General features: G+C 40.0%; 1 protein-coding gene across 8 annotated transcripts in view; it reads right to left on the bottom strand.

Annotated features, from left to right (window-relative positions):
• TRAF3IP1 (TRAF3 interacting protein 1) overlaps positions 1–23632 on the bottom strand; it is a 45567-nt gene extending 21935 nt beyond the window's left edge. For 2 of the 8 annotated variants that reach the window (XR_007159060.2, XR_007159061.2), the window contains exons 1-10: positions 23254–23368; positions 23076–23117; positions 22697–22747; positions 22319–22387; positions 17494–17655; positions 15888–16028; positions 15282–15746; positions 14079–14156; positions 6686–6761; positions 582–680 (exon numbers count right to left, since the gene is read on the bottom strand). Coding sequence is in view for 6 of the 8 variants with exons in the window: in XM_066999889.1 (XP_066855990.1) it covers positions 582–680; positions 6686–6761; positions 14079–14156; positions 15282–15746; positions 15888–16028; positions 17494–17655; positions 22319–22387; positions 22697–22747; positions 23076–23117; positions 23254–23319 (1249 nt within the window). In the remaining 2 variants the exon portion in view is untranslated. Of the gene's footprint in view, positions 1–581; positions 681–6685; positions 6762–14078; positions 14157–15281; positions 15747–15887; positions 16029–17493; positions 17656–22318; positions 22388–22696; positions 22748–23075; positions 23118–23253; positions 23371–23463 lie in introns of those variants that run through there. The other 6 variants (XM_066999889.1, XM_048050925.2, XM_048050929.2 and 3 more) reach the window with 6 other exon arrangements.
• Between the last annotated feature and the right edge of the window lie 43 nt (positions 23633–23675).

The raw sequence follows: 23675 nt of genomic DNA, 5'->3' as shown, positions 1-23675 counted from the left end.
CTCTCCTAACTAGGTCAAGCATCTGGATCTGGAGAAAATAAAAACACAGCTTTTTGCTTAAGTGTCAGTTCTTTCTCCTACATTTTGCTTCTATTACTCCGTGTATACTGTATCTGGATACAAATGACTCATTAACAATGTATGCCTTGGGAGCCATACACAACTTTTAAAAAAAAAATGGAGAAGTAGGAATGCAGAGATGGAATTTGTCTCTAAAATCCTGTAAAATGCAAACACTAAGCAAGACTCCCAAACATTTGCACAAAAAGGCAACATGCAGTGATTCACTTCTTACAAAGAACAAGTCACCAAGGGATTCAGGTGTATTTTTCCTTGGGACAGTGTAAACTCTGAGAACTTGCATAAGGGTAAGAAAGGATAGAAGGATACAAGACTAACTTGTTTATCAGGGAACACACATTTATCAAGCCAGGACATTAACCACAACATTTGATTAAAATACAAGGGAGCAGTTGGACTGAGTCATTTAACTTAAATCATTTTAACTGCATGGATTCAAGCTTGACCCCAAAGCACTGAAGTTAGACTTTCAAAGGCAGACAAGCTTTTATTCTTCCTACCATTCTGTTTGACTGCAAGTCCTGGTTCAGCTTTCTCTTGCAGTTTAGCAACATTGTCCTCTGAAATCCCATCTGCCACACTCTTCATCTCTATAGTTCCTATAAAAAAACAGTTTATAGTTAAATGAAACCACAGGTACAATAACAATTTTAAATAAAAAGCCCTGCTAAATATCTCTTAGACTTACTAGTTCTTTAAGAGCTACCCTACTTTAATAAAACATCTTGAATGCAAATAAATAATATCTAAAGTTCACAAAGGCTTTTTACATGACCACTGATTAAACTCCTTACGTTACTGCAAATTAAAGGCAATTTCTTCAACTGAGAACTGATTTAGAGATATTTATTAGCCAAATAGCCGGTAACACAATACTGCATTTACCTAACAAAGCCTAAGTAATTACTACAATATGCAATATTGTTTGTACACTACTTGAAATGCACAATGCACTTTTGTTTATTTCAAAGGGTTTTGCTTTAAATGCATTTCATACTAAAGCCATTAAGAAATTTCAAGCAAGAAAAGCTTACTTCCAGCATATTAATTCCACAGCTTGCTGGTAATGCTATAGAAGAATCTAGTCCATCACTTTTGATGCTACCTAAAATGGCTATTTTCACTAAAAAAATGAAAGACCGTTTTATTTACCAATTATCTTAAGTTAATTCTCCCACTTACAACAGAAGAATGTTGACAAAAGCAAGGTAACAGGAACTGGAAGAAGAAAGCTGAAGTGCAGGTATACTGGTGATTTCTAAGTTATGTGACAAAGGAAAAAGAGACATTTGGGGCAGAGGGAGACAAAAGGAGGAATGATTCAGCACCATTTGTACATGATTCCTAAAAACATACCTGAGTGTTTAATGTGATATTAAAAAAAAAAAAAAAAAAAACACCATACAGTTGGTCACAATACCTACGGAATGGGTAGAATATTTAGCTTTGGTCTTGCCATTACACAATACACTTCCCTTACAATAATATGTTCAGTCTTTACACTCCTCAAAATATAAGAGAAGCAGAATAAATTCAGAAAGAGGAAGATACATCTGCAGATACTGAGAGGGGTACCCGAAGTGCTGCCCCAGAACTGAACTGAGCGTTTCCAAGTCACCTTATTTGCAAACAGGTAACTGTAACACAAGGGTAAAGGACAGACTCACCACGCCCCTATCCTCAGGCCACATTTCCACCAGCAGAACAAATCAGCAAACAGTTCTGAGTGCTCAGGAAAAGATTTGCCAGACAGAGGCCTGCCTAACACTTAAGGCTGAAGTGTCCAACACTTCCAAAACAGTGATGCAAGTACCACAAGCAGCATAAAGCTGACGCTTTCAGGACACACAGATCAATAGCAGAGGATCTACCCGTGCATTCATAATGCTATATAGCCCGTTGCAGCAGCAATGTTGAGTTCTGCTTGCTTATGATAAAATTAATATACAGCAGCAAATGGCCAACAGCCCTTCCATTTACCTGTGCTGACAAAGCCCAGGGTGAGGGGCCACTTGATAAATCCAAAACAAGCATTTAAAAAAAAAAAAAATCCTCACCAGCCTATACAGCTGTGCCACAAGGCACCCATGAGGTCTGGAGCTTTGCAGAAAAGCCATCCCAACAGTGGAAAGAGAAGTCCTTCACTCCATCAGAAAGGCAGGGTTTCATTCAGAAACTAATTATGTCATGCCATATATTAAAACAATTCCCAAGGCATCCATTGTTGAAGATACTAACATGCCACTGATAAACAGCTACTGGCAGAACAGGTACAGACTGTCAGAGAGATGCTACGGGCTAGACAGATGACTAATGTGATTTCCCAGGGCAGTTCACACATTACCTTCTGACAGTTTCCAATTATCCAGACAACTAGATCAGACTCAGACCTGACATGACAAGCACTGCTTTCCCTTACTTGTAGAGCTGGCTCAACTCTCTCTCTGGAGGCTGTTTGAGCACGTCATGAATTGTTGTTTGCTTCCTTTCTGCCTAACAAAGCAATATACAGCGAGGTATGCACGACAGACAGCAGGCACGTGTGGTGACATCTCAAAATTAGCCACTGCGGTCCAACAGGCTGGCAGGTTGCCATTGGGTTATTCCCCAAATCAGTTGTTTTAATTTCTCAGCAAAAAGGCTCGGTTTGGCTCCCTCCTGAACATACAATATAACATCCCTGAGAAACTACTACATAGGTCACAGACTGCAAACCAAGAGCTCTTTGCATTCAAAAGCTGGGTTTGTAATAAATTCTCCTGGTTTTCACCTCTTCCTCTTCTGTGGCATCAATCCTTATTACAGAACCAGTTTTTAATATTCATAGGTGGACATGCAAGTTTGTGGGCAGTTTTCTTCCAATACACACATGTGGTGTGCGCACACACATGATGAGCATTACCTCCAGAAATAAGAGTCAACTATTTTCAGATGCACAATATTCAGTGTCTTAAAGCAAAGTTGTTCAGATCTCAATTAAGAGCAAATGTAAGTTTAAAAAAATATATATGTATTTAATTTATAAATCAACTTTTAAATTAGCAAAAAAGATCTCTACAACATGAAAACAGCTTTGCTGCAAGGCACATTGCAATTATGAAATAATTATGGCCTTAGTAATAACACTAACTATAAAAAAATTTTTCTAATACCACTAGAAATTTGTTCTTAATATACAGATGTGAGCAATGATGTTACAACTTGTTTTCATTACCAGGATAGCAAACATATTTGTAATTGCTTAACTGTCCTCCATTTTCCACTTCAGTTCTGTTTATCTAAGAGGACGAACTGGCATAAACCAGCCCCTTTCTGTTCGACTGATATGCATGTATTTATCTTCAGTTAGCATTAGAAAATACAGAAAGCTCTGATCGTCATCGTCCATCGCTACAGAGAACAGTGAGCAACAGGCATCAGCACAGCTCCAGAAGGTTTTTGCTACCCTCTGGATTACTTGTTGGAGTATCTATGAGCATAGATCGCAATATTGCCTATTGCAACTCTGCTGTACTAGAACCAAAAGAGGGTTAATGTCCCCAAGTGCTTATCATATAGGTAAACTGACATTTGAGTGCACTGGCCTGCTGCATCATGAAAAAAGGAGTATTTTAAAATATTTACCTTAAAGACAAAACACGGGATAAAAGGTAAATCACATTTCATTTATTAGAATAACTGGATACTGATTTTAAAGAAGAAAAAGAAGAAATGATCCCATAAAACATGCCATGTCTGGTCACTGCAGTTTAGGTCCTGTCTAGGCTATAAAGAAAATATTCCGTTTTGAAAATAAATAAATAAAGTTGTAGGATCAGCTAAGGATCACTAAGTAGTAAAATAAGACTACATTTAATGAAATCCAGATGGTATTTTTCAGCAACAAAATTATTAAAATCTCACAGCATGTAAGTACATGAGACGTGATATAAAATTTTCAATAAGCACTAAGTTGACCTAAGCTCCTAAATAAACACTTGTTTATTTCGGAGCACGCCAAAGTGCCAGAACATTTTAAAGTACTTAAGGTGCCTAAACATCTTCTTATTTTTTCTAAATTCTTTTGAAGGCATGACTATTGATTGTTATAAATACGGTATCGGAGCTCTAATATAGCTTCCCTATTTCAACACGGACATTTTTAAACCCATTGAAATGCAAACCTAAAGAAAATATGGATTCTTGGGAAGACACGCAGCAACACAATCTCTTTACATAAGGTAAAAATAGTGACATTGGCAAACTAAGGGTGTGAAGATCCTCATGCTTCATTAGTCTAAACAGAATCAGTCTTTAGCCAAAATTAGCTACTGTAACAGGTATCAGTTCACAGGTGTTACTGTATCTTCTGAAATGAGATGTTAAATTGATTTATGTACAATGACCCTTCATCACGAATAAAACATCAGCTGTCAAGGCACAAGACCACTGAAAGAAAACTTGAATCATAGTAAATAACCAGGTCACTGAAATAAAAGGAAAAAGACACTTAGATCCATACGGAAATTGCAGTTACGCTGTCATTATATGAGCTCTGGTTATTAGCCACTTTTGTTCCTTACCTATATGCTTCCCTGGGCTCTTCCTATTGGCTTATTTAAACAACGGGCTAGCTGTACTAAGTTTAGATCCTTTTATTCCTGATGCGAAAGTTTAAGTACTTGGCATATTCTGAACAGAATCTAGTTTCCAATTAGGATGCAAATACAATACTGAATACACTTACTAACAAAAGCTGGTGACAGAAATCAATTACAACGAATCACTCTAAGAGATAAAATTATTTCCTTATTTGCAACGTCTTGCACCACTGTCTACTAGATTTTGTTAAAACCATCTCAAGACTAAAAACTGCACTTAAATCTTGTCCAGAGACAACAAGAAGTGACCAATGAGCGGCAGACAAGCAGCGATGTTTCTTGATGATTGTACCATTTGCGTGGAGCTCCAGCGAACAAAGATTTGGAAGAGGTTATCATCCAAAGGCCGGTACAATGGCCTGTACTCCACACCTTTACAGCCTGTATCAATGCACTTCCTAACAAACAAAAGCAATCTCACAGCGCTATTAGCGCTTGTGACAGCCATGACAGACTTGGCACCAAAGCAAGGACACCACCACCAGGGACAACTCTTGGCTGGCACAAGGTAGCCTTTTACCGCTTCTCATATCCTGCTGATAATCCCCAGGTACTAAATAAATATCTTGCCTTCCTTCCCTGCACTCTGAGCAGGAATGCCACAGGGTTTGGTTCCCTTCTTACAAATGGCTAAGATACTGAGGAAGATGACACGCGACAAGGATTCAGCACTGATGACACCCAGACCACCTTCCCTGCTCCAGCTCAAACCACAAGGTCCCAGTCTGACACCAGTCCCGGTACAACAGCTGACCACAGCTGTGGTGGCAGACTTTGGCCAAAGTCAAAGTCTACCAACACATGCCATGCTCCAAAACTCAGAGGAATCTTCTCTAATCAAAGGGGTGACAAGCCAGGGGTTTTAATTAACAGCTTATCTTCATCTGCTTTCCAGCTTACACCTGGACTACTGCAAGTATCTCAAGTTATGGAAATTACTCAAAAAATATTTGGCTAGTCTTGAATTTACCCAACCATCTTTTCATTGAAAAAAGCCCAGAAAGTTCAACACAAAATTGTATGGTTTAATGTACGGCTTCTCAGACAAATACATAGGGTAATTCCTTTCTGCATCGAACAGTAATCAGTTAATTCAGAGAATCTGCCTTTTTTTTTCTCCTTTTTTTTTTTTTTGACAAATATGATCTTTTCATCTATAAAGCCAAGATTTCTAAAAACCAAACACACAAGGACTTCAGATGCTTGAGAAAGGATTAAGAAATTAAGAATGTTAATTAGGTCTGAATTCCATAGCCAAATTTAGGAACCACACTCTTCCCAAATATTAGAAAGTGATGAAGTTAAATATTTCAGGGTTCTTAATTATATGATTAGTACCTACAGAAAAGCATATCTAGCCTCACAAATTTCTTTAATCTTACTAAAACATCTTAAACAACTAAAAATTCTTAAACAACATATCATAAGTCTTACTTAAATAAAAATATTGTGCTGGATATTGCTTTGTTCTGAGTATTTAAGGAACCTTTACATGTTCCTTTATGTAAAGGTAACGTGCAATATTTTAGCATCTGAGACAATACTGTCCACTTACCCTCAATAACAGAAGAGAAACAAAAATTAAGCCTCCTAAAATTATGCAAGGCACGTTTGTCTAACCTTGCTAGATTATGGAGCAAAGAAACATTTTTTTGTGAAACTAATGGAAAAAGGAATAGCTGTAGAGCAATTAAAAGCACTTTCAGAGAGAAAACTATAAAAATCAAGACGAGGCTGAATTTATATCTGTAATTTTGCTTGCAGAAAACGACCAAACTGAACAAAGTACCACTCTCCACATACCAAATATATGTAAAAAAATTGCCTATTGGATTCATAAATGCAGACTGAGTAAAAACAAGCACTGAAAATAATAAACAAGGATATTTAAGTATTTATCCTGTTCCAGGATAATAATAACCCTCCAGCATATTTAATAGAAATAATATCCTTCTCCTAGTTACCTTCTCCTCCGGGTTTGGCGCGTTGCCTTGATCCTTTTGTTGAAGGCTGCCTTGAAATTCCTGCAGGACTTTCGCTCTTAAAAAAAAAAAAAAGGCACAAAAATTATATATTTTTAATATAGAAATGTATATTTAGATATAAATTTTAATTACATGTGTTGCTTTTTTGTCTACATTTATTAGGTATTAAATATACATAAAAATGATGCACACATATAAAAATATCTGAAGTCCATTTTCCTCAGAAGAGTACAGATGTTATTGCTGGATACATGCTAGTTATATATGTATTTTTAATGAATTCATATGATTAGATTTCACTATTGTAAAGACAACTTCCAAAAGTGAACTAAGCATCTTCACGGCAGAGAGATTTTGCAAAACCTGCAACACACCTGTGATGCCACTACTGGTCTTAGAATAGAGTGATTCCCTACCAGTGAGCTACCAAAAGGGATAAGATGCTTAGCATCACCTGGGTGTTTCAGCTATATCAGACTCACAGTTCTCCTTTAATCTTCCGGGAAGTATTTTGAATTTATTTCCAGAATAGAAGCAGAGACGAACAAAATCGTGACATTAGACTCATATAGTCTTTTACTCAATGGCAACTTCCCGAGACAAACTAAGAAATGGGTCCTGTCAGAAGGACCAACAGGACCAACAAACAAGAAATGGATGACCTGAAGGAGCAACCAGTACGAAGAGGATGATAACAGTTCAAAAGTGGAAATATAAAACTGAAGGAAAAATCAGGACATTCATGAGGACTCTGTCCTAAGTCCCAAGTGATTCAGAGAGGCCAGGAAATGAAGGCAGGCAAGCATACTCAAGTTTTATTATTTTGTTTTCTCTGGATATAGCTTTCACTGCCTGAAGTTAAGAACAGCTGACTGACAACGCTTTCTGCAAAGGCACCGTGTTATGTGTTTCAGTGGCCATAGGTCCTTGGAAAGGAGCAAGTTAAACCCGCAGATCCATTTGGCTGGAAGTTGGGAAGGCGATGTGCACGAGCTGCAGCCTCTCGAGTGACGAGAGCAGCACTGGTTCTAGGAGACAAAGCCGCAGGGGTCCTCAGAGGCCTGATGTGTGAAGGGATAACTGAGCCTACACTCAACATTTGTTGCTAAAAAGGATGCAAACACCTCTGAAAACAACAGATGAAATACGAGTGATTTATAGAATACCATTTCACATTTCTATGCTCTCTATTCCCTGTAATAAATCCCCGCATCACATTCAAAATCCTGAAATATGCTCAGCACCTTACTCATTAACTGTTTTTTGTAATTTGTGTGAACTAACAATTCATGCAGTTTGCATTCAAGAATAGCTGCCAACTCTGCTGATAATGTCCATATTCATAACATGAACGAGAATTACATATTCTTCAATTTCTATGCAAATGTTAACATTATGTTCCAAAAACACAAGTAATAGAAAACTGCCAAATTACATAATGTAAAGGTAATGTTCATTTGCCGTAATATCTTATATATACGACAATGGAACATATATTCTGTAAAGGAAAATAACACTACAAAATGTTTCAAAATACAGGATACCAGTACGGAAATTTACTCAGACTTAGGTGACCATACATGAGAGAAGCCCACCTCTACACACCTACAACAACGTGGCCCCACAGGCACAGTTACACGAAGGAGAGTGAAGATTACACACCAGGAATATGGTTCTAAGTTTGATCTGAAGGCAAATGTTGCTTCTTTATACACCACAACAAACTACCAGCTCAACAGAAGCTCTCGGCAAACAAAGGGGAAGTGCTATTAACACCACAGAACTATGGTACGCAAACCATGATAGGGAAAGCCAGCAGCTAAGCCAGAGTCAGCTCCAGCAATTAGTTTGGGTAATTCAGAAACTACGTTTCCTTCACCTCGGCAATGTAATATAACATGCACGTTGAGAATTTCAGGAATCTGGTATTGAATCAGCCAGAAGAAAGCCCTACACGCTACACTTGGCAAAAGTCTAGCCAGTAGCTCAGTATGGAGTCCTGCTTTGACGTAAATTAATTTTGACGTAAAGTATCTTCACTGGATTGTTACAATTGTTGTTTGACCCACAACCAAAGCTACCAATATTTTTGTTTTTGCTCTTTGAGAAACACTGCCACATTTTACAGAAATTAGATAGAAGGCCAAAACGCACAGCTAATATTGAAGTGGTTCATCGTAATCCCTACCACCTTTGGCAATCACAGCCCTATACAAGGAGGAAAGCAAAGCTCCCATACCATCAGAGCCGGGCTCTACAGGCCTGCAGGCCACATCTGGCACGCTCAAACATTGGCAGCTCCTTGGGTGATGTAATTATTAGCACAGGTGGGGAAGGAGTTGAGAATAGGTGCTGAGGCTTCTGGAGAAGTGGAGTCAGTCATTTATTTATGTCAGGTAGTGGCTGCAAACACTGCTCGACACTTTTGTAGCGCCACATGTGCACGCTGGCAACAGGTGCAAAGTAAAAGCTAAAATTTAATCACTATGGTAGCATACAAAAACATAAATCCCACAATATTTATGACTTGAGCTTTTCCAAAGGGAGATAAAGTAGGTCATTCTTCTTCTTACAAATTCAGAGGTTCCAAGACTTTGAAAAGCAGTAAATGCAGCCATTAAAAAGAAATCTTACACTTCATCTCACACAATGCTGGAAAAAACATATTTAAGTGGAATCCAAGATGGATGTACACACACTTCCCCGTTTTGAGTAATTACATTTCTATTTGGAGAGGATACAGCAGTCTGCTGTAAACCATCCAGTCTGCTACTCTGTCCTCATTATTTAGCCTTTATATAGGTTGGTATTCACTGTAAGACATAAGAAAATAATGATTTGTAACATTTCAGTTGATCAAGAAGAGGAATACACTGTGAAAAGACACCCTGCCAAACAGTTCATTCCTCTCGCCTTCCCTGCAGTAATCAACCTCTACATTCATGAAGGGATGTCACAAACAGCTTCTATCAATAACTTTTACACACAGATCCTCGGGCTCCATATGCTTTGATTTTGTACTGCTGAAACTCATTGACAACCCTAATGCCTGCCACTGAAGACGAGCAGAAGGCAGCACACAGAGGATGCAAGTGGTGTTACAGCACTCGCACAGCCCTAAGTTTTCTTAAGATAGCAGCTGGGACACCAAAACTAATAGGCAGCTTAGCTTAATAAGGCAACATTTTTTTTCCTGTATTACTACCATGCAGTTTGCCTTGTGCGTGAACCCACAAGGGTTTCTGCCCTCCTAACTAATTCTGAACATGCTTACATACCTCTCCAGCCATGGAAAGAAACTACGTGCATCACCAGTCAATGGGAGAAAACAACTGACACCCAAGCAAAGGAAGGGGACAGCTCATTACACAAACCAGCCACTGTAAATTGCTCCCTGTAATTCATCAGAGCCACTGATAGTTCACTAACAATATATAAGAATGACATCTGTGCAGAGGGATCTTTTTCAATCACCTCTGTTTTGAATGACTTTCCTTCTGATTAGATCCATGGTGCCAGGAGGCATACTTGCATGTGTACTCTAAGTAACATATACATAGAAAGACAGATATTTTACATAAATAAAACTATATATACACATACAAACACACTTTTTATTTTTGTGCAACAGACTACTCCTCAGCACATAAACACAGCTTATTTCTAAAGCTTTTAATGCAAGCTACATATCCATCCAAGACTTTCATTGCTCTTTCCCTCAAACTGCCTATATTTCCTGTCTTTATTTCTAAAACAGACATAATTATTAATAGGCAGAATTCGTTAGTGTGCAATAGCAACATGGAAGATCCATATTTGCTAGGCTTCTTTTTACTGCAGTGGTGATAAAACTAGGAAAATATTAATCAATTATCTTTTCCTGAAGTAGGGGCTCACAAGATGATGTTCTATTGTCATTAGCTTCTGCTAATTAAAACCTCTCAAATGCAAAAAGAGCCATTAGAAAAAATCTGTTTCTTAGAATGTAAATTTTAATGTTGGATTTCTATTATGGCAGCCAATTATGAATAACTGACACCAAAAAGAGTTCCAGTTCACAGCACTGGAACAAACGTAGCTGGGCCACGACTGGGAGATTTCCATGGAACCTTTCTCTCTGCTGCTTCTGGGGCAGTTATGTCTTTTTTCATTCAGTGGTTGTTTCATTATACATTCTAGATGAGTTCCAACAGAAATAGAAGTTCATTAGACGAGACTTAGAGGCTGATTCAAATGACCAGTTCCAGAGCAATACAGTTTGAACAGCAAAAAATAAAAGTTATTATAGAAGTGGCCAAAAGTGACAGGATATTACAAAAAGCTTTAGCCAAAAGTTTCAGCAGCCATCTGTAAAATGGAAGAGACTTTTCCAGCGTGTTTTGCCTTAGGGGTAAAATGACATACCTATTCAGCAGGCACTTTTCAGATAAACAGCACCATACGCTCCTAAGGTCTACAGCTTGAATCACCTCTTGTTAAAAGACAAAGTTATCTTCGTTATTTTGTAGCATGACTGATTGAGCTTCTAAGTGTCCATTTTAAACAAGACTTCTACCTGGACTGAGAGTTCACAAAATAGAGCTTAGCTAGCACTGGTCACAGTGTGGTATGCAACAGCTAGCCTTCAAGCAGGAAGGAGTCTCCTTCCGTTTGCCATGTGTTAGCCAAATGTTTCTTCTTAATTCCTACTTATAGTTGCTTTCTTTTAGTTCCAGAAAATCATGGATACCCACATGATGACTGTTACATGCCAGGTAACATACACTTTCTTCAGCACAAGGAAAATACATTTAAAAAAAATCAACCTGTGAAATTTAAATCGCATTTTAAGGCTGGCTTTAGATAACTATCACCAAGAAAAAATGAAAACTTCAATGAGTAAAGACAGACTGTTATCTAGACTCCTAATCTCAAAGGAGCAAAGGCAGGAATTAAACTTTGCAGTATGTGTACAAATAAAAAAAAAAAGAAAATCAAAGTTAACTTGTTCTCTAAAGTAAATGCAGCATAGAATCCATTTAGCCTGAAATTCCATGGACATCTCAAATTAAATAAAAGCTCCCATTTCCACATTGTTTCCACATCCTTATGCTGTGAAACAGGCAGAATATCTGAAGGAAGGACCTGTTTGAAAAATAGTGAAAACAAGACAAAATCAAGTGGAAGATGAATGGCACATTGCAACATAAAGCCAAGGAAGACTAGGTTTGGAAAGAAAGAGAAGCTGTGGCTAGGAGTACAAGGACAGAGAGCAGGACTAGAAGCCAGTGATACGTAACCGAACACAACAGGAGCAATCCAGAGAAGAAGAGGTCAGTCTCTAGGGCAGAAGAGAGCAGGCATCATGTTAGGCGCTGGCATATCAGACACTGCTTCAAAGGGGCTGTTTCAAATTGTTTCACTTGCTGTGTATGATAATTACAAAAAGATGGATGCTAAAGATTTATTAATTACGCAGCACACACTAGCAAATAATACAATTAAATACTCTTCAAGTGCATAAACACATAAATTGTTTCCTTTCATTTTAATATATTTATTTTGCTGCCACATGACTTAAATAGTATTAAAGTAAATCCCTGGAAATAAAGGCATTATCCTGCTGTGAAACTACCGCGAGGAAAGGAAGATCAGCCCCAGTCCATTAAGATGCACTTCCCAATTATTTCATGCTGGAAATGATTCACTCACATTGCACAGCTATCCCAGCTCTCCAGCTTTAAAGATTCATTGGAAACATTTTCATTTCGTTCCCCTCTTCCAGTCTTAACTAGGTGACCATTTGTCATGCACTAGTCTAAAGTGTATGTTTTCATCACCTAAAAGCTAAGCACTGTCTACTGTTACGCAAGCAAGTAAAGGAAAAGCATGTCATCTAGATTTAAGGTAGTAAACCAACATGCCTTGGAATCACTCCCAAAAGCACTTAAGACGGGAAATGAAACTTTACTGCCCTAGCGTATTATAGTGGTGCCCAAGAGCACTACGATAGTTTGGGATGAGGCTCAGAATTTCCATTAGAGACCCAATTTGCAGGAAGTTTAACTTGGCCATGAATATTTGCTTCAGGCTAAAAACTATTTTATAAGCTCTCCCTCCAAGTGCCAATAATTTAAAAAGTTTGGTTGGATTTCAGTCAAAGAATGGCTATAAATTTGTCATCTCATGCAGAAGACACAATGATGTCAGTGGCCCACAGACTCCCAACAGAGACTCCTGCTAGACTTGGGATCCTGCCGATTTCTTCCTAGCCTGAACTACTTTAGGTTAATTTATTGAAGGCTCACTCTTTAAACATTTAGCCAGATGGCTTCATAATTCCCCGAATTGCCTCAGGTCATCAAGAAGCAGCAGATGCAGACAATGGTATCACAAGCAACAGCTACTGTTCAGAGGCAGTCTGTGAATTCCTATTCTGCCCTACCATCATCCAGCTGCAAAACACAGGCTCAACGCAACACTGGATTCATTTTCTTTCCAACACAGCAACTTCTATTAAAGTCCCTCTCCTGGTTTTGGGACAGGTATTCATCTTTTTCATAGTAGCTGGTGTGGTGCTGTGTTTTGGATTTAGCATGAGAATAATGCTGACAGCACCCGGCTGGTTCAGTTACTGCAGAGCAGCGCTTGCACAGAGCCAGGGCCTGCTCTGCTCCTCGTGCTGCCCCCACAGCGAGGGGCTGGGGGTGCACAGGGGGCTGGGAGGGGACGCAGCCAGGACAGCTGGCCCAGGCTGCCACAGGGACACCCCGCAGCCACAGGACTGGGGGGCTGGCCAGGGCTGGGGGACTGCCGTTGCTCAGGGACTGGCTGGACATCAATCAGCTGGTGGTGAGTGAGTGTGTTTTGCATCACTTAGATTTTTCTTTTCTTCTTTTTTTTTTTTCCTCCTCCTTCTCTCTTATTAAGCTGTCTTTATCTCAACACAATAGTTCTCGCACTTTTACCTTTCTCAGTTCTCTCCCCCATCCTGCTGCGGGGGGAGCGAGTGAGCAGCTGTGTGGTGCTGGGCTGCCTGCTGGCCTAAACCACAAAAGTACCATAAACAAACATGCAAATATACGACAGCATTGCAGGGAAGATTCAGAGGAGTAGGGAGAAAATTTTGAACAGATAAACATTTTTCTGAAGCACTCAATGATCAATAACTAGAACTAAAAATCTGGAAATAAAAATGAACTGATTAGGCTTTTTTGTCCAAGCTATGAGAAATTTTAAAACAAGCAAGAATCAGACAAGCACCTGTTTTAGAGCCCTAAAAGTCAGCATCTGCCTATCCTTCAGTCTGACTTTCATTACATGCAGATTCCCAAGCCATTCTAAAAAGTAACGCCCTCTATAATCACCTTCCCAGATCTTCTCTACTACTAACCTCATTATCTGGCTGGCACTTGCTGTCTTTAGTCGGCCTCTGCAATTTTCTAAGCTTGGATTCCTCAGAATCTGTGGACTAAAAACAAGTAATTGCTTTAGATTCCATGTGCTGAGGAGCAAGCTACTTACCTGAATTACGTGAAAGGGGAAATAAGAATAACATTGTAATGTGCTCAGTTCTGCTGTGTACTCATCCTTCTACCTACCTTCTTTACCTTGCCCGGCTCTCTTGGAAGCTTAACGGAGTAAAATTAAACACTATTTTTGAGTAATACCAAGAAGCCTCAAAGCCAGCAAACAGGTAATGCCAGAAGTGCTTTCTCAATTGTAACATAAATTAAGCTACCTCCTAACAGCAGCGTCATTGATATCCGTTAATCCTGAATTTCTACCTTGAACCAGCAAACAAAAGAAGAGCAAAGGCAAACAACAAATGTTTAGACGAAGATTTAAATATTAAAGACAATGAAGAGATGGCTTTTAAGGCACTTTAGGACTTTACACTGAGACCTGAAGTAAGTTGTAGTGGCAGATGCACAGTCTACCACAAATAGAGCACCCTTGCTAAAAGGAAATGATTTGACCCAAATGGGCTTCCCAACAATTCTTTCAAGAAAAAACAAATGAAGTTGGAAGCAAGCAGCTTAGACTAGAAAGCAAAAAAAAAAAAAAAAAATGCAGACACATGACTCCGTCCTATGGGTTCTGCTATGGAAGAAGTAGGCTCAAGAGAGAGATTAATAACCAGTATGGCTCCAAGAAACTCTCTTCAACCCCCATCCCAAAAGCTAGCTGTGGCTGCAACAACAGCATGCATTACTGGGAAGATGTGAGGATGCAAGTACACAGTTCCAACAGTCGCTGCCACCCCCCCCTGCCAAACAGAATCAAATGTGGTGAGGAGAATTCAAACAAGCACAGGTCAGAAAATAAACTGCTTGTTAGATGTTCAGGAAGCACAGTCAGACGAGTCCAAAGGCTCAGAGACAGGATGGTACACACACAGCCTCAGCCACATTCTGACAAGATCAAATCCATACCAAAAAAAACCTTTCAATTCATGAGAGTAATTGCTGTTAAAGAAAGTACTTAATCGTTAAGTGAACATACAAGACAAGACACCAGACCATTTCAGAAAAATCTTCAGTCCTTACCACAGCATGCCAGAAGTTATTTTTCTCTGAAATAAAATTTCAATTACCTTTTTCTCTGCTTTATCCTTTCCATGCTCTTTTACATGCTCCCCATCTTTTCCTCTGTCCCTCTGCCTATCCTTGTCCCGGTCTTTTCCCCTTTCTCTATCTTTCTCTCGTTCTCTATCCCTAGCCTTATCTTTGTCTCTTCCTTTCAATCTGTCTGTTTCTCTTCCTCCTTCACTTTTTTTCTCCCTTTCCTGTCCTTTATCACGTTCAGCATCATCTTCTCGTTCTATGTCTCCTTTCCTTTTGTTTTTTTCTGTTTCTCTTCCTTGTTTGGTTGTTCTCCTTCTTTCCCTTTCTTGTTTTTCCTCTTCCTTAAAGGTGTCCCTTTCAGCGTCTTTGTGCCTGTCTTCATTTTCTTTCAGTTTATCACTTTCCTTTTCTCTTTCTTCACTTTCTTTGGAATCTCCTTTGGGTTTTCTGTCTCTGCTTGAGCTTCGGTCTTTAATTTCAGTATCTCCTTTTCCCTAAAAGAAAGTAAAAATTAATATTTAGTTTCAATACACAGCAAGTTTATAACACAGTTACTTTTTACAGATAAAATGTACGCTAAAAGAAATTTTAAAGAATAATGGTAGCCAGTGTACCCGAAAGTTGCAAATGCCTACCTCTTTATCCCTATGGGGTTTTTGTTCTTCTGTTTTGGGCTCTCTGCTTTCTTTATCTTGAGATTTAGAGGACGGAGGTTTCCCTTGAACATCAGCTCTTTCCCCAGCTAAGATCCTTTTTACAGCAGCATCACTGGAGAGCTGCAAGAAACAGAAAAAATCCCTGAAATGACTAGGTTATTTTGTTATTATCTCCCTTCTTCCTAACTCTGTAGTCAACATGACTTTTTTTTCCTTTTGAAATAAAGCTTGTATTTCTGCTCTTCCAAAAACATTCTTTCACAGGCGTAATAATGGTCCTGTAAGTTAAACACCTCTTTGTAATTCTCACAGCAATCTGACCACATGTACTAGGACTATATAAATACATTGTGCTTTTTATGTATGTTAGCAGAATTGGCAATTCTCATTGCAACACCTTATACATTTTTCAAAACAATAAGGTAAATTGCTGTCAAAACCTTATTCCATGGCTGCTGGATCAGTTAAACATTCTTAAAATTGCATTGTTATGTATTTGCATCCATTCTCAGGCCACTTCAGTGACGTCTAATACTTGCTCAGCAACAGTCATTAACAAGGAAAACTACATTAAGAATGACTTTCCGTAAGCTGCAGTCACTGCTTTTAAAAATCTTTTGCATTTGGTGAAGTTAAGAAGACAAGCAATTCTTTAAACAGTTAAGTTAAATATAAGTTTTCATGTCTACTTAGAAACTTCTTAGACAAGAAGTTTGACTGTTCTTAAAGAAAAATAAATAAATTAAAAAACACACACACACCCCATCACATTTCTGAGGAATTCTTCCTGAAACAGGATTTGCTTTTAGATCACTAAAACTGATTTTGCCCTGAGGGTTGACTCCTGATTTGTAAATATAATACTATGGATTTTTGTGGGTTTTCACATTTGGACATTAACATCTGCACATTAACAACACTTGCCTGAACTACCTAACTCCAAGCAGCACAGTCAGCTCATCACCAAAAGTATCAAGCTAGAGCCTGAAGCAAATCTTTTCCACAATGTACATCAAGCTTATGTTTCACTATAAAGCCAAGGGGTTAATTATCTTTGCTTAAGTGGGTAGACGATATCCTTTGGATATTAAATCTCATCACACCATGCTAGGAGGCTGTGCCATCAAGAACATTCTCTAACTTGTCCCATCTTAGCGCACATGTTCATCAACTTCCTCCTTCCTGATCTCAAGCAATCTATACAGAAGAAGCCCGTAATATAAATTTAAATTAATAGATTATCAGACAAAGATTATCCAAATAAAATCTCCATACAGCTTGTATATATTATAGGACTTCATTGTTAAATATACACAATTTGTTCACATTCATAACTTCAAGGGTTTTCAACTAAGATATCCAGAATGTATTTGTGTGGGGACCTGGCTCAAACTCTGCTAAGGATCACATACTATATTTCTGTTAATATTATTAATTATTATTATAAGTGGTGACTCAACACAGTATATCTTGTGTAATTAAAAATAGCAATGAGTGTCAATGTCTGTCACAAATAACCTCTGATAATATGTAAAATAAATAAATATGTAACTATGTATATAAAATATATATAGTGATGTCATACCTTATTTAAGCAACACTTCCCAATCGCTTGAAGAAATTCATTTGTTTTTTCAGGTTCATGTCCAGCCACAACACGTGCTGGTTTTACTGCCAGTGGCTCTCCTGTTACCATTACAACAGCATCAATTGCCTTCTGAAGGAAGCTGATTTTGGCATCTTTATCCTAGAAAAACAACAATTAAAAAATAATATTGAGACTCTAAAATAATTCCATACACCACCTAAAGGTTAGGAAAGCTCCGACTGGAGGTGCAGAAAGTGTCTGTACAACAGGAGCAGCTGAACTGTGGCTCACGAGGAAGCTTTGCCACGGATGCCAGGAGCCAAAGCATGGCTGAACTCCCTGGGAATGAAGCATCACCAGCCACCCTGCCCGCACCTCCGGGTCGCCCCGCGAGGGCTGGGAGCCCAGCTTAGAGCTGCCCCGAAGCAGAGGGGCCTCTTGGGAGAGCAGTTTCCAAACCTGGACCAAGGGATGCATTTGTGCCTAAATCTCTGTGCTTTTTTTTAGACTCTCCAAGGTGAATTGTGAATTTGGAGAATCTCAGGCACGTGGGGATTTGGGCATGTGGTTTGTAAGGTCAGGGAAGTGGGCTACCCTGCTTTAGTTAGCCACTTATTTCTGATTAAGAAGTAAAAGCTTTGAGCAAGGATGAGTATTGAACTTCAATCACCAAATTAAAAGTAGAATTTTGTGGTTTGTGTGGGTGGTTTTTGTATTGTTTTTATTATTATTATTATTATTATTATTATTATTTTCTTTTAAGTATATTTATCATTTAGCTGCAGTACACTTTCTGACACTGTTTTCAAGAGAATAAAGACGTTGCAGAAAATACAATTTTGTATAAGAAATGATGCAAGCATTACCAAAAGAAACACTAAAGGGTTACAACAGGATTGTTACAGTAATTATTGCTCAGAAAGACAACCATGTTGCCCATTTTTCGACACAGGAGTCCCAGTTTTATGGGACTTGTGAGTCCAAACTGAAAGGCTTACATGCTTATACATGTACTTTACGAACCAGACTTAACCTTGAGTAAAGAAAACATACAAAGGATGGTGGCCAAGAGATACAGGCACATATTTTATCTCCACAATTACCAGATGTGTTTTAGTTTTACAATTACACTTACAATCAACTTTCCCCATGTACCCTTTAGCAAAAGCGATGACTCTTGGTGATTATGGAAAAACGTTAAGAAAAATAAAAGCAAAACAAAACAACACCCACCAACTAAAATGTTATCGGATGCTTCACAGCACAGAGAACGAAATGATGGTGTGAAGTCTCTGCAGCTGCAGAATACTGGGGAGGGGGCATGGATTAATTAATAAAGCAGAGTAAAATTCAAGGAATTTTACCAGTCCCATCACAGAAGTCTACTTACTCATCCTTTACTTTCTTGAGTGGAGATAAAGATACCTTACTAGCCTGTTAAAAAGTAAACCCACATGAGAAGAGTTCTATATGTGTGTTTTAACAGGTACTGGTTCGGAAGAGTAGCAACTACAACATTTAAGCCAATAACCAAAAAGCTGACCACTGACATTTCACTTACTTCAGCAAAGCGAGCAGTTTTAACTACCCAAGAAACCACCTGATTTTGCACTGCACTTCTTTACTGTCTGGGCATCTCAGGTGCACAGATCCAGAACGGTCTGGACCTAATTTGACAAACATACCAAAATAAAGGAAAGCACCAGAAGCCAGTAATTCCTCAGCTGAGCAAGGCCAATACTCTTTAAAGGCCATCTGGCAGCATTATCTACTCCTGTGGCACTGGAGCTTTATATGGCTCTCCGTGCGATATCCCAAGTCCCAGAGCTGCTCCATAAACAAGACCTGGGTTGTGCTGCAAGCATGTGAATGATAACTAAATGCGTGGGAAGACGGTCTCCAGAGCCAGGGTACTTCCCGTCTCCAACTCTTCCGAACAGATTAAAACAAACAACTGCCACATAGCTAGGATTTTCAGATGTCTCCACCAACATCAGGGCCACTTCACCCTCACCAGTGATCCCTGCATTGAAAAACAAGGAAAGAAAAGGAAGGAAATGCTGCACCCTCCTTTGATTAAAATAGTTGCCCACCCTTTCAAGGACATATGCAATCTGTTAATGCAGGGAAGGAAGCAGGATACTATTCTAAACCCAACATTTTCAAATAAAAGTGATACAGAAGTCCCTCCTATATCCTTGTCTTTTTCAGCAGTTACATTATCAGTGTTTTCTGTCTGAACAAGAAATCTTTATGAAGCCAGTGAGAAACCCACAGATCCCACCTGGATCAGTAAATAAAGTTCTACCAGAATAGAAACAAACATCTGAAACAGTGCTGAGAGCTTTAAAACCACACAAAAAAAAAAAATTCTATTAATCAAAGGCATCTCTACTATTCCATGTGCTAAGACTTTTCATATACATATATATATATATATATAGAGAGAGAGAGAGAGAGATAAATAAAATATAAAGCTGATGGGAAAGGCTAACAGAGCCTGACATTCAGTCTTTCCATTTATAAGAGAACGCTTTGCTAGACCCAATGAGACAAACCTTTCTGATGACCACGAAGGCAGCAATACTGCCCAATGCCATTGGTAGGAAGAGGTGAATTTGTTTCAGAAAAGTCCCAGCCATTCAGGAAACCTCACGCGTCCATTCCCTTACACTTAAATTCCCCTGAAACACATCCCTGAACCAAAGTACAACTCGGTGAGGTCCAGCTGCATGCTCTGCAGCATGCTTCGGCTCATCAGACGCTTCCAGCCTGCCTCCCACCTCTTTCTACACAGAAGAAGGGACCAGCTATCTAAGCAGTATGTATTATTCCAACAGTGGAGACAAAAAAAGGTACCGTAGAAGAAACAGTGGGTACTTTAAAGATCCCACTGCTGTGCCATGTGGAAGAGGCGAGTCGAAACCCAACCCAAAATGGTTGCTGCACTCATGAATGCATGCGTGACACCATGTAGCTCATAAGGGATTTCAAGACCAAGAGCCAGTCCCAGCAGCCACAGACGCTGACCAGGACACTGCCATGGCTTTGGGCTTTCGTAGTTTCAGCTTGTGCTTCTTGAGATCTTTAACTGCACAGCACAACCAGCCTCCAAAGAGCAGCCGTCAATTCTTCCCAGCCCACAGCAAGCAGACTGGACTACGGCACTAGGAGGGCTATTTCACAGCGAGCACAAACCTTTCCTTTCTTGCAGAAAGCACCCCGTCCATCCCAGGTCTGTGTGCCCATTGCCAGATCATCACACCAGACGAGCATCGTTCCCCAGAGATACATAAAGCAGATCACCCTCACGTATACAGTGATCACAACGCGTACTCCAGCTGCTGCTCTCAGCCTCCAGCCATGTGCAGGTAGCTCTGGTCTCCACAGAAAGATTCCTCCCTTCCTACCACAAAATGCTAACTCTCCTGATTTTCTTAAACTCCCAGCATAAATCACAGTAAGGAAGCATCCTGTGACAGACAAGTCTTTCTCCCGACTTGTGCTTTGAAAAGAGGTACACAAGCTAGAGACATTTTCCTCAGCATTTTAATCTTCTTTTCCTGAACCCTTGAAAACATGATCTTACGGACTGCAGGAAAAAACTCTAAAAGAGCTACTCAGGAGGTTGGTGCAACTTCACAGATATCACGGTATGTAGATATTTGTATCTACATAAAAAGACCTGCTTCAGATCTGCTAGGAAATGTTTTTTCAATCCACAAAAGAAAAAAATGCACAGCGCTCTGCGAACAAGAGACAGCATGTGCTTAGCTGTTCACCTTCACTGACCCTACTGTCAAGCTTCCACAGGGAAAGTATGAACAAAACCAATCAATTGTGTAATTAATTTAATTTTAGTTATCCCTACAACGACAGGAACAGTCACAGAAATAAACGTACCCATAAGGCCAATAATTAGCTGTGAGTGGCGCACAAGCCATCCATGCAACTGGCTGCAGGGATGGCAAGCCAACACTTCAGTTGCTATGTTAAACAATCACCAAAGGATGTAGCTGTTTAACTAGCAACACACAACAGGGATTGTGTGCCATGCACAAGTGACACAAGTTTTGAATCAAGTTGGTTGGTGGGGAAGTCAGCAGCCCTGGCTCAGCAAAGAGGCAGACACTGGGAGAGCAAACACAGCCTGAAGTCATCTGTGCACTTAAGAAAAGCATTTCTCAGTAATAGCATTAACTTCCTCTTTCAGTAATTGGCCATTCACAGACAGCAGTAAAGCTACCGTAGAGTGCCTATAATGGATGAATGCCTTATTATAATTGTATTATAATGCAATAATATTTAATGTATGTGTATACAGCGCACACAGATATGCCTGTATATGCACACATTTTTTAAAAAGCAATAAATATAAAAACATGCATTCTATCAATAGACCTCCAGACTCAGGAAAAAGCTGTGTGCGGATTTCTAGTGTTTGAGATTTACTATCAGTGCCTAACTGCTTCAAGGCGAGTTCGCTACATAGTGATTATCATTATCTGCAATACAGCAGACGTTTGGAAACCTATGTTTAGTCATCGGTTAGATCTCTCTTTCTTGAGATGTGTTCAGAAATAATTCTTTAAACATGACAGCTTGTTTGCGTCCACCCCCTGAGCTATACCTATAAATGTAATCTATAGGTGTTCACCCTACACATTGCATAATCTAACCAACAGGCTGCAAATATCCTTTTCATACTTCTTCACAAGGCAGGCAGCAGAAGCTGAACACAAAAAAGACCAGAAGAGCCTTGTGGAAAGTTTCAAAGACTGTTCACGTTGAAGCTGGGTAAACAGGGAAGATTCATACCCACCTTGACGTTATCTGATTTCAATTCAAAATCCGTGTAAAGTCCTTTCATAAAACCTGTCACTCTGATCACCTGGAAAACAGAAGAAAAGGCACAAGTTAGGAGCGCTCAAAGGTTTCTGTGGGATAATACTCGGGTGGCAGCAGCAGGCGTAATGGCCTGCTTCACTTCCAGAGGCAGTACAGCATTTGGGGCTGTGCCTGCGGCAGGATCGGGGCCGCTCGTGTCTGTGCACCAGGAAGACATAATCCTTGCTTACGGCTCCGGCCTCCCTCCTGTTTAATTCCACCTTTAACCTTGGCGGTCGGGGAACATGGGACACCTGCAGCGTTAACGCGGGCTCACACATTTCAAAGGCAGCTTACTGCTATTACCACTGACCTCTTCGTGCACAGCCACACGTGGAACCAGAAGCTCAAGGAACTGATACATCTATAACAAAAACAGATAAAAATCCTACTATCCCCCCAGTGACCTCTTCATGCACAGCCACATATGGAACCAGAAGCTCAAGGAACTGATACATATATAACAAAAATAGATAAAAATCCTACTATCCCCCCAGTGACCTCTTCATGCACAACCGCATATGGAACCAGAAGCTCAGGGAACTGATAGATATGTATTAATAATAAATAAAAAAAACTACTAAACACCCACTGACCTCTTCATGCACAGCTACATATGGAAGCAGAAGCTCAGGGAGCCAATATACATATATGTTAAAATAATTTAAAAACCTACAATCCCTGTCACTGACCTCTTTGCGCACAGCCACATACAGAACCAGAAGCTTAGGGAACTGATAGATATATATTAAATTAAATTAAAAAAGACTATTATCCCCCCACTGACCTCTTCGTGCACAGCAACATACAGAACCAGAAACTTAGGGAATAGATACGTATATATTAAAAATAAACAAAAAAACTGCTGACCCCCCACTGAGCAACTTGTGCCCAGCCACGTATGGAACCAGAAACTCGTGGAACCGGCAGATACATTTTAAAAGCTCGTGGAACCGACGCGTATTAATTAAACCACCCCAAAATCCCCCAAACAACCCCAAAATCTCCCCCCCCCCCCCCCCCCCGCCCGCAGGGGGCGCGCCGCCGGCCCGGCCCCGTTGCCTAGCGACGGCGGCGCACCTCGGTGATGACGTCGTGCAGGTAGCGGAAGGGCGGCCTGCTCAGCAGCCGGTCGGTGAGCGGCGGCCGCCGGATCACCCGGCCCAGGGCCTCCCGCGTCTGCCGCAGCACCGCCTCGTTCATGGCCGCCCCCCGCCGCCGCCGCCGCCGCCGCCGCCGCCGCCGCCGCCCCGCCGCCCGCCACCAGCCGTCCCGGCCTGCCCCGCGGTGCC

The sequence above is a fragment of the Anser cygnoides genome, chromosome 6 (assembly GCF_040182565.1).
Source record: "Anser cygnoides isolate HZ-2024a breed goose chromosome 6, Taihu_goose_T2T_genome, whole genome shotgun sequence".
Classification (NCBI taxonomy): domain Eukaryota; kingdom Metazoa; phylum Chordata; class Aves; order Anseriformes; family Anatidae; genus Anser; species Anser cygnoides.
The sequence above is the reverse complement of the archived record's forward strand: the minus strand, read 5'-3'. Positions and strand labels throughout refer to the sequence as shown.